Raw genomic sequence first — 12,051 nt, forward strand, 5'->3', positions numbered from 1 at the left:
AATATGCTTCCCTTCTAAACCTAGACCATCCCTTTTTTCTTATTGTTCCCTCACCAACACACACATACACTACCTAATTCCTGTCTATCCTTTAAGCTTCAGTTCAGAAATTTACCTTTCCCAGAAAATCTTTACTGAATCTCCATGTTGGGATAGATCTGTGCTTTTCTAACACCCCCAGCATATCTCAATTATGGAATAACACATGCTACTACATAATTTTTTAGTGTATTCAGCTGTCTCACTGTACTGTAAGCTCTCTAGGGTAGGGATGATGTTTTAATCACCTTTTAAGCCCTAGGACCTAGTACAATCCTTGATATGTAGTAGGTACTCCATAAATGCCTACTACATGAATGATGAGAACTACATTTTAGGACGTAATCTGTTGACAGTATATAAAATACAAAGGAGAAGGAGAAAGACTACAGAAAACAAAACTGCAGTGGACAAACGCAGTAGAACAAAATAATACAATTGTAAAGCCAAAACTAAGATAAGGTTAAGGAACGGAAAGAAAGGGATGGACATGAGGGATTTTGCTCATCCCCTGAAATGAATAAGACTGGCAAAAGACTGAACCGGAAAGTGAGAGATGCAAGTGGGAAAATGAATCATCTCTGGGAAAAAAGAAAAGACACTGGATATACTGCCATAAACAGTAACTATAATCTATTCTATACCTACCAACTTTCCAGCATTTCTTTAAAATGGGAAATTAAATGGCCTAAGAATTAGATTTTGGTGGTGTTCTCTGAAATTCAAAAATACCTGTTTATGTGATGACATCTATAGTAATAGAATGCTCAACAATTACCCTAAGTCTTCTCTTCTCTTTTTTGCTTAGTTTCCTTATTTATCAAAGTTGGGAAAAACTGGAGGCTTTCAATCTACCATAGGCTAACTTATCAGTGTGATACACATATCCAGAATAATTAATCAGTAGAACTTGCCATGCTCAAATAAGATGTCCTGTTTCATGACTCCTATTATTATTATCCCCTATAATTAAATGCAATTCTTAAACAGAGATTTTTGAGCTAAATTCTGATGCTTAGAGGAGAAAAGCTCTCCCTGATGTTTTAGAACATGAAGATTGCTGGTGTGACATATACTTTACTGCCAAGCAAGTCTGCCAAAGGTGATCACATAGTCTAGGGTTGGCTTTTACATCAGAGAAGGGAGGGCAGGATTAGAATGGAGAATGTTCCAAATGTGCTGGTAACACTTCCTCCCAGAGGAGAACAATATGGAGCATAGTGAGGTAGAAATGAGGATGCAGGGATGGGCCTGGAAAATATAGGGCCAAAGGGGAAAATAAAAATCAAGTGGGATTAGAAAAACCAGATGTTTTTAGGCTTATTGAGCCAATGCAAAGAGTTTACCTGTTGTGGGAATGCACGTTAGTACAATGAGTTTGGAGAAGAGTATGGAGGCTCCTCAAAAAACTAAAAATAGAATTACCATATAATCCAATGTGATAGTTAATACTGCATGTCAACTTGGTTGGACTGAAGGATGTAAAATATTGATCCTGGGTGTGTTTGTGAGGTGTGTTGCCAAAGGAGATTAACAGTCAAGTCAGTGGGCTGGGAAAGGCAGACCCACCCTTAATGTGGTGGGCACCATTTAATCGGCTGTCAGTGAAAATAAAGCGGGCAGAAAAACGTAAAAAGGCGAGACTGGCCTAGCCTCCCAGCCTACATCTTTCCCCCATGCTGGATGCTTCCTGCCCTCGAACATCCAACTCCAAGTTCTTCAGTTTTGGGACTCAGACTCACTCTCCTTGCTGCTGAAGTTTGCAAACAGCCTACTGTGGGATCTTGTGATTGTGTAAGTTAATACTTAATAAACTCCCCTTTATATATTTATATACTAATAGGATATATAAATATATCCTATTAGTTCTATACCTTTAGAGAACCCTGAATAATACACCAGCAATTTCATTATGGGGTATATAACTAAAAGAAAGTCAGTCAATATATTAAATAGATATTTGCACTCCCATGTTTATTGTAGTACTATTTACAATAGACAAAATATGAAATCAACCTAAGTGCCCATCAACAGATAAATGGATAAAGAAAATGGGGTATATTTACATTATGGAATATTATTCAGCCATAAAAAGAATGAAATCCTATCATTTGCAGCAACATAGATGGAACCAGAGGTTATTATGTTCACTGAAATAAGCCAAGCACAGAAAGACAAATGTAGCATGTTCTCACTCATACGTGGGAGCTAAAAAAGTGGATCTCTTGAAGGTAGAGAGTAGACTGGTGGTTACTAGAGGCCAGGAAGAAGAGGGGATAGAGGGGATGAAAGAGGAAAAAGAAGAATATAATTGTGCTTAACACTGAACGGTACACTTAAAATGGTAAAGATGGTATAATATATATATATATACACATTTTACCTTAATAAAAAATACATTTTTGAAAAAGGTATAGAAAAAAGAAGAGTTTACCTGATTCATGATGGAAAATTTCCTCCCTATTCTGTTGTCTGGCAGCCGAAAGGCCTTCCTTCTCATGCCATCTTCTGACTCTGACTTAAACACCTTCTCGGGATCCCCTTTCTCCTCTCCTTCAGAGAGTTCCTTTTGCTTCCTCTTCTTTCTCCTGTTACGTCTTTCCTTTGCACTCTTTGAGCTGAGTTTAGAGATTTCAGAAGAGCTCCGAGGGGAGCCCCCTCCTTCTTCACCTTCTTCCTCTATGGCATCTTCTGAGACAGTTCCTGCTGAAGTGGCCATCGCAGCAGCCTAGGAAAGAAGCCACAGCAGGGAAGCCAGACCAGGGCAATTAACTGGAGCCACCCAAAGCCAACCAGTTAGTACAGAACATTTCCCTACTGAAGGGAAAGGAGGAAAAAAGGAGGCAGGAAACCTAGACTGTTAGAGGGTTTCTGTGTATTCTGGCACACAGCCCTAAGTGAACAGAGCAGAACCCAGTGGTGAGAACTTTGGGAGTTATTCTCTTGAGCATTTCAGACAAGAACTTGACTGCTGCCTTGGTACCAGAGGATCCCTTCTGAGCAAGTCTGGAAATGAATGCTAAGTAACATTATATATTATGGGTCCTAAAAATGTATAAATACATGTACATTTAGATAAGGATGAGAAAGTTAAGTGTTAAGGTGATGAGATCACAAATGTCTTTCAAGTTTTACTTTAATATTTTGCCTGTATCTTCTTTTTAATTAGAAATAATACTTTTTATGACCACAGGAATCTCAACATTTCTCCCAAGAAAAAGAATATGCTTATGTGAAACACTATATAAACTGCCCTGGTCACTTTTTTCTTCCCAGTCATCATGGCGGTTGCACACTGAACAGTTGAGAAATTCAACAAAAGATGATATGAACAAACAATTTGGCTGTTAAGACAAATGGAATAATTGGAGCAACCATCTGCAGTTGTTACTTGGGTTATTTTCATCAGACCAATGGCCTCTATTTGAAAATATGCCTAGAAAAGATCAACTGCAGTGAAAATCAGATGGGGTCTTAGTCACCATGATCTGGCAGGAAGGTCTATTGCAAAGAATTCATCACCAACCTGTGCCTCTTCCTGTTGCTTCTTAAGTTGCTCCAACATTGCTTTAAATTCAGCCTCTTTTTGTTCTGCCTCCTCCAGTGTTGCCTGATTCTGTTCTTCATAAGCCATGGCCACCACAGCCAAGATCAAGTTCACCAGATAGAAAGAACCCACAAAGATGACCAAGACGAAGAAGATCATGTATGTTTTCCCGGCTGCTCGTAAGGTCTGCAAAGACAAAGGCCATTTTCTGAGTCACTTGTACCAAATGAACCAGGCTGAAAACAGCTAATGGGCCAAGTTCCTCTGTAAGGGCACTATTTGCATTTTGTACAGGACTGTTTCCTTGTGCAGTACTCCTTCCTATTGTGGGCACTTGGTACTCCCAATGGTTGAATGGTTTCACTTATCCTCAACTCATATTAAATGGCAGCAGTTATCTCCCAACCATTGTGACAAAAAAATCCCCTCTCATTTCTAAATATTCCCCATACACTTCTTTCATAAAAAAAGTTTGATTTTGGGCTAAGACAAGTATAAAGAAAAGAATACAAGACTGCAGTTTATTTATCTACGGATCCTCAAACAGCATTAACAGATAAATTATGTCTCTGAAATCAGGTCCAAGTTGCAGGAAATCCCATCTTTTTTTTTTTTTTTTTTTTTTTTTGAGATGAAGTGTCACACTATCGCCTAGGCTGGAGTGTGATGGCACGATCTTGGCTCACTGCAACCTCTGCCTCCCAGGTTCAAGCGATTCTCCTGCCTCAGCCTCCTGAGTAGCTGGGATTACAGGTGCCCACCACCATGCCCAGCTAATTTTTTTGTATTTTTAGTAGAGACGGGGTTTCACTATGTTGGCCAGGCTGGTCTTGAGCTCCTGACCTCATGATCCACCCGCCTCGGCCTCCCAAAGTGCTGGGATTACAGGCGTGAGCCACCATGCCCGGCCCCATTTTTTTTTTTTTTTTTTTTTTGTAGATGGAGTCTTGCTCTGTCACCCAGGCTGGAGTGCAGTGGCATGATCTCAGCTCACTGCAACCTCCACCTCCCAGGTTAAAGCAATTCTCCCACCTCAGCCTCCCGAGTAGCTGGGATTACAGGCATGTGCCACCATGCCCAGCTAATTTTTGTATTTTTAGTAGATATGTGGTTTCACCATGTTTGCCAGGTTGGTCTTGAACTCCTGGCCTCAAGTGATCCACCCGCCTCGGCCTCCCAAAGTGCTGGGATTACAGGTATGAGCCACTGTGTCCGGCCAGGAAATCCCCATCTTGAGTGACACCCTTCCTTATTCTTTTGCAATAGGATGAGTTTTAAAAGGATATGACAATATGACATAAAGGATAGTGGGGGAGGTTAAAAAAAGGCAGAAGGAAACTAGGTTTTAGGTTATGTACATGCAACCCACTATTACAGAGTTTTCATCTTTATTCTGTTAACCACAAAATGGGCCAGGCACGGTGGCTCACGCCTGTAATCCCAGCACTTTGGGAGGCCAAGACAGGTGGATCACCTGAGGTCAAGAGTTCAAGACGAGCCTGGCCAACCAACATGGTGAAATCCCGTCTCTATTAAAAATTAAAAAATTAGCCAGGTGCGTCATGCCTGTAATCCCAGCTACTCGGGAGGCTGAGGCAGGAGAATTGTTTGGAGGCTGCAGTGAGCTGAGATTGTGCCTCTGCACTCCAGCCTGGGCGACAGAGCGAGACTCTGTCTCAAAAAAGAAAAAAGAAAAAGAAAAAAAAAAAGAAACAGCATCAATCACAAATATTTCATGAGAAACATTCAACCTGAGGGAACTCTAGGCTGTGCAACAGAAAGGTAAGAATTAACTCAGATATTTGAACTAGAAACTTCCCTTAAAGAGGGTCCTTCATGCCTGAGGGGACGTGTTTTTCATTTTCAAAGTAACTGGTATCACCAAATGACACAAAGAGAAAACAATGGACTGTCATAAAATTTCTAAGCTGTAAGACACTTAGCAATCACTTACACTAACTTCATTACAACCAGCAAAGTTAAATGACTTGTCCAGAGTCACCAGTGTAGCCCAACAGAATGTTACTGACCTTATTTTTATCTGTACAACCTGCTTGAACAAATCCAAATGTGTTACAAATCTCAAAAATGTTGATATACTCCAAGGTCCTTATGGAAATTCCATCTATATAGTGCCTTGCACAAAGAGGTGTTCAATTTTTCTTAAACAGAAGCCCTAATGGTGGCTCACGCCTGTAATTCCAGCACTTTGGGAGGCCACAGTGGGAGGATCACTTGAGGCCAGAAGTTGCAAGACCAGCCTGGGCAACAGAGTGAAACCCCAACTTTCCAAAAAGTAGAAATATTATAGCCAGGTGTGGTGGTACATGCCTGTAGTACCTACCTCAAAAACAAAACAAAACAAAACAAAACAAAACAAAAACAAACCCTAACCCCAAATATCCAAAAGGAGATATGCTACAGAGGATGAACAATAGATGAGATAGCAGATTCTCAGGCCAGACAAGAGGCCGTCAAGGCTGTAAGAGTCTACAGCTATACATGACTGAGCATTCGAGAAACAGGGATGAGAACTGAGAGAATTCACTTAATATCAAAAACCAGCTGACTGTGGGAAACACAACAGTTAGATCTTGTATAATGTCTTCACTAAATGTCTCTCACACAGAATGTCCCCAACCCCATATATGCTCATGCAAACTCTATGGCCAAAGGAAAAGAGGTATTACTCACCAATTGATACAAGTTTTCCCAATAGTCCTGGGTCATAAGGCGAAATAATGCCAAGAAGGCCCAGCTAAAAGTGTCAAAACTTGTGTAACCATAGTTGGGGTTCCTTCCTGCTTTCATACACTGGTATCCCTCTGGGCATTGCCTAAAGAAAGAAAGGGAAGTTCAGGACTTTTCAACATAATTCCACCCAGCCATGACCTTGGAGATAATAAATAACCATTGATAGAGCCAGGCCAACAAATTAGAAGAAAAAGAAGAAGGAAATAAGCAGCTAACCAACTTCTGGGGACAGCCTAGGGTCAGAATCACCTGGCATGGTCTTTAAAAATGCAGATTCCTGCGTCCTTACCCAAACTAGGAATTAAAAGTTCTGGATATGGAATCTATGAATCTGCATTTTTAAGAGGTATGCCAGGTGATTCTTATGCATGCCAAAGTGTGAGAAGTACTGTTCTAGATTCATATCAATGTGCAATTCAATCAAATTTAACTCAGCTATTATCCCAAATGACAAACGGCTAGAAGTTCCTCTTTTTTTTTTTTTTTTTTTTGATACAGAGTCTAGCTCTGTTGCCCCGGGTAGAGTGCCATGGCATGATCTCGGGTCACTGCAACCTCTGCCTTCTGGGTTCAAGCGATTCTCCTGCCTCAGCCTCCCGAGTAGCTGGGATTATAGGCACCTGCCACCACATCTGGCTAATTTTTGTATTTTTAGTAGAGACAGGGTTTCACTGTGTTGGCCTGGCTGGTCTCGAACTCCTGACCTCGGGATCTGCCTGCCCCAGCCTCCCAAAGTGCTGGGATTACAAGCGTGAGCCACCGCGCCTGGCCAGAAGTTCCTCTTAATCGTTTGTTTTCTTTACACTCACTGTGACAACCTGAGTCATAAGGGGGATTTCAGTTACCTCAGTTACACCATTTCTCCTGCTTTTAGATTCATCTCATATTTCTTTCAATGTAATCTCTAGTAGTCTAATACAGAAATTAAATGGATTTCTAGACATTGTGGTGATGTTAAAACACCAGTTCTTAGAGGACCAATATACTCTGAAAAATGACACTACCACCCTACATTTATAAAGCCCTCTGTTTACAAAGCACTTTCATGTAATGTAAGTGGATCCTTACAGTAACCCTGTGAGCCAGAGAGAGCATGGCTTATTAAATAAATCCATTTTATGGATGAAAAAAACCAAGGCTCAGGTAAGTTAAATGGCTTGCCAAAGGTCTTAGAGCAGGAAGTATCAGGATCAGGACTCAAATACTACGTTGCTACTCTTTTTCCTCCTCTATGCTGTCAGGTCAAGCATATTTTGGGTCATCCTTGGATCCATAACCATCACTAAGATGGTATCTTTGCTCTCTATTGTACTATAGGATGAGAGGAGTCCCCAAGAGGCAGGTAAGCTATCTGGTGTTATTGATTTCATCCTCAGATTCTTTCATTTTGGCTTGAGACTACAAGCACAGGCACTTACTAGTGAAATGTCAACTTTAGATAGACAAATGTGAAACAAAGAAAATCTATGCCAACCGATAGGTCAGATGCAATTGTAAGGTCTACTACTTGAGCACAAAGAAAAGTAAACATATTGCCTATTTTGACCCTACTAATAACAGGTACATTATTTTAAGGAAAGAGAATAAAACTAGGTGAGCTACTTACCCAGCATCAGAACTGTTCCCACAGAGTAAAGGTTCCAGCATGCCAGGAACTGTGTAGAAATTTGCTAGAAAAGTTTGAAGAGGCAGGAAATGAACAGGCAGATTTAAGTGAATGAGAGAATAAGGTTACACTGTTCCTAACTAGCCCCAGCAGAAAGTTATTGACTTTAGCTCATAAATCTTTTCCAACAGCTGTGACAGCTGATAAGAATTCTTTCCTATTAATGATTTTCTTATATATATTTACAAATTAAAAGTGCTATCCCAAAGTTCTTGATGCAATATAGTTTTCACAGACACCCAACTTCCATTCATACTTCAAATCTATATGCCAGATTCTGGTACTTGAATCAAAGGGGCCTAAAAGTAAGTTTTCTGAGTTGTACACCCCTTTATACCACTCTATTCTTCTATCCTTACAACGTGTCTTTATCAAAGATATTTTAGAGCTCATTGGTCACTAGATACTAGGTCCTATTTTAAATTACAAGGCATGTTTTCCTTTCCAGCATATGTCCCCGAAATCTCCTTTGCAACACTTTCTTATGGTTACTAAACTGACTTTATTTTCTCAGGAATGACTAATAGTGACATCGCTAACTTTTTTCATGAGTCTAAAGAAGTATCACTACATCAAATTTTCCTTTGGTTCCTCAAATAAAATGATTAAAACTACTCAACTGTAATAGGATTGAATAGTGCCTTAAAGATCACCTGATTCCCTAGACTAGATCGACTGCGATAGTCTTAGTAGTATTAAGAAAATTTGAGTTCCATAGATACATTCTGGACTAAATGTGTAAATATGCCAAGTAACTCAGCTAGGGAAAAAAATAATTTTTATCAAGCTTCTAAGCCTGAATTTCAAAGCAAAAGTTTAGGGGTACATGCGAAAAAGGGAGAGAGAGGGCTGATGTTTGAGAGCTTCTGAACACAATCCTATGTCGAGGAAAGGAATAATTTTACAAGGCTAGTTCTAGTAGCACTGCCATTCCTTTCCAGCTCCAACTACCTCTTTTTTTTTTTTTTTTTTTTTTTGAGATGGAGTTTTGTTCTTGTTGCCCACCCAGGCTGAAGTACAATGGCGTGATCTTGGCTCACCGCAACCTCCGCCTCCCGGGTTCAAGCAATTCTCCTGCCTCAGCCTCCCAAGTAGCTGGGATTACAGGCATGTGCCACCACGCCTGGCTAATTTTGTATTTTTAGTAGAGAGAGGGTTTCTCCATGTTGGTCAGGCTGGTCTCAAACTCCCAATCTCAGGTGATCCACCTGCCTCAGCCTCCCAAAGTGCTAGGATTATAGGAGTGAGCCACCGCGCCCAGCCTCCAACTACTTTTTTAAGCCCTGTGGTAGCTTCTGACCATGTGAACTAGGAATAGATTTTTCCTATTCCTCTTGCAGAGAAGAGGCCACCTACTTTTATTGTTGATATACTCTTCCCAATCAAAGCCTTTGGTGCCATTTTCAAGATAGCTCTCGTTGAAGTTTATGGGCCACACAACACACTTGTTTCGAAGGTTCCCCATGAACAGCTGCAGTCCGATCAAGGCGAAAACACTCAGGCAGAACACTGTCAGGATCATCACATCTGACAGTTTCTTCACAGACTGAATCAGGGCACCCACAATTGTCTTCAGGCCTGAGGAGACAGAATCCCCGGAATCAGAGGCACCTCAAAGCCCTCCCCACCTCCCCAAGCCTCCCTCTTAGCCACTGGCTGCTACTCCTCCCCACAGCACCACTCTTGAAATATGGCACTTTATATTTATACCATGAGAATAATAATAGGTCAGCAAAATTATCAATATTCCAGAAGTATCCATTTTTAAGTGAATACATCTTAAAAAGCAAAAGAAAGATTCTTCTGCCAACATGTGGCTCCTTTCTTCCTGGGAACACTTTCCCATCTCTGACTACTTTTTGGTTCCCCATATGAGCCCAGCTCTTACTTGCCATAGGGCCTTCATACCTGCTGTTCCCTCTGCCTGGAATGCTCCCTGCTATATTATCTTGTCCTCTGTGCCTAAATCCTACTCATCCTTCAAGGCCCAGTTTAAACGTCAATTCTTCCAGAAAGCCTTCTCTGACTTTGCAACTCTTCTCCCTCTCCATTGTTACTAGTGTTTCAGTAGCATCTTATACTTTCTTCTGTAGCATTTGTCATGGTTATAATTGATTTTTTACATCTACCTTGTTCACAGCTGTATCTATAGTGCCTAGCCCACAGTAGGTATTTAGTAAATATTTGTCAAAGAAACAAATGGAAAAATCAGGAATTGAGGAGGCCTCCAGGTTAGAAAGAAAACTACTGGGAAGTTTAAAAGCCAATAATAAGTGAGAAGGTACAATAATATTTTCCCAAGGATTCTGGAAATGCCAAGGTATTGAAAAGGTTATTATTAATCCAGTATTTATACTTTGTCTTTTTCCATTTAAAAATATACTTTTTCTGTATCACATACATTCCCTGCTTTCTACAATGATCTTTTTTCTGTCCTAAATTAAAAACAAAAACATTAAAAACATTTTAATTTAAAGTTTAAATGTAAGACACTGGCTCAAATGTAGACTGAAGGTGTATTTCTTAATTGCACATGGAGAGATCAGTGACAGAAGAGACAGAAAAATATGGTTGTAGGTTCATGCTTTTTGGGTCCAAATGAGTCTTTACATGCCCAGATATCAGGCTATCCATAGGATACAGCCAACAAAGCACTGAGCACTCTTGGTAGCCAATGCACCAGGATGAGCAAGAGGCAGGCGCTAAGCCTTGACACACAGGCCTCAGGAAGAATCTCATCCCTGCTCACTTCTGAAGGCAAGACCACTGAACTGAAATTCAAGGGAATCCTAATTCTGGCTTTGAAGGGTGTGCCTGGGTAGATAATCACTAATCTTAACTAAGTTATGCCGCTTACTTGTCTGACCTACGCAATACACCTTCTAACCTCTTAGAATCTGTTTTTTCATCTTTAAAGTAGGGAAAATTATAGTTGAGTATCATAGGGCTGCTGTGAGGATTAAGTGTGGTTCATATAAAACATCTGACAAAGCAGCTGGGCGCAGTGGGTCACCCCTGTAATCCCAGCACTTTGGGAGGCCAAGAAAGGTGGATCACCTGAGGTCGGGAGTTCAAGACCAGCCTGGCCAACACGGTGAAACCCCATCTCTACTAAAAATACAAAAATTAGCCAGGTGTGGTGGCATACGCCTGTAATCCCAGCTACTGTGGGAGGCTAAGGTGGGAGAACCACTTGAACCCAGTGCGGGGGTGGAGGTTCCAGTGAGCCAAGATTGCGCCACTGCACTCCAGCCTGGTCAACAGAGCGAGACTCCGTCTCAAAAACAAAACAACAACAACAAAACAAAAAACAAAAAACAAAACTTCACAAAGCATTTAGTACATAGCAAATGAGTCAAATGTTGACCATTATTGTCTGAACCTCAGTCTACTCATCTATAAAAATGGATTTACAATACCAACCTCATTGGGTTGTTGTTAGGTTTAAATAGATAATTTATATAAAATACCTAGTAAAGTTCCTGGCACATAGCTGGCACTCAACACTTGTTATCACTATTTTACATATGGTACCCTCCTCAAAGGGACATGATTGGGAAAATGGCACTGCTCAGGGCTAACCTCATATAATGGTGATCTAATGGGTGGTATGGACATGATTCTTCTTTTGCTGTATTTTGCAAGTAATCACCTAGACTTTTCAAAGTCGAGCCCAATAGAATTTTCTGAGTCCAATAATAGAAATGGATGCTCTGCCTAGCACAGGACCTGGCACAAAGGCAGCCACTTAATACATTTTTATTGGGAGAGTAAATGAATGAGAAAGTTCTCTCCTCTTACACAAATATCTTAAAAGGGATCTAAGAGGAATTAAAGAAAAAAGAACCAAGAGGTAGACTGTAGAGATAAAGGATGCAGAGTCCTGTGCTTTCTTAGAGTGAGCCTTCCATGGAGACTGTGGCCACAAAGGGATTATGAAGCGCTTGCTTGGGCTCCAGGAAACAAAGCATTTATAATCTGATTATTTTTCTCCTCACAGGGCTGTGCAGAAAGAGCATCAGACAGGGAATCAGAAAGCTGGTAT

At 40.7% G+C, this 12,051-nt stretch overlaps 1 protein-coding gene across 7 annotated transcripts in view; it reads right to left on the reverse strand.

The window, feature by feature from the left end:
* SCN8A (sodium voltage-gated channel alpha subunit 8) overlaps window positions 1-12,051 on the reverse strand; it is a 221,336-nt gene that overhangs the window by 103,830 nt on the left and 105,455 nt on the right. For all 7 annotated transcript variants that reach the window (XM_063785628.1, XM_054663320.2, XM_054663321.2 and 4 more), the window contains 5 exons: window positions 9,363-9,584; window positions 7,947-8,010; window positions 6,281-6,422; window positions 3,566-3,772; window positions 2,474-2,767 (listed from right to left, as the gene is read on the reverse strand). In XM_063785628.1, the coding sequence (XP_063641698.1) occupies window positions 2,474-2,767; window positions 3,566-3,772; window positions 6,281-6,422; window positions 7,947-8,010; window positions 9,363-9,528 (873 nt within the window). In that variant the 5' untranslated portion in view covers window positions 9,529-9,584. The remainder of the gene's footprint in view (window positions 1-2,473; window positions 2,768-3,565; window positions 3,773-6,280; window positions 6,423-7,946; window positions 8,011-9,362; window positions 9,585-12,051) is intronic.

This window comes from Pan troglodytes, chromosome 10 (genome assembly GCF_028858775.2).
Source record: "Pan troglodytes isolate AG18354 chromosome 10, NHGRI_mPanTro3-v2.0_pri, whole genome shotgun sequence".
In the NCBI taxonomy this organism is placed as follows: Eukaryota; Metazoa; Chordata; class Mammalia; order Primates; family Hominidae; genus Pan; species Pan troglodytes.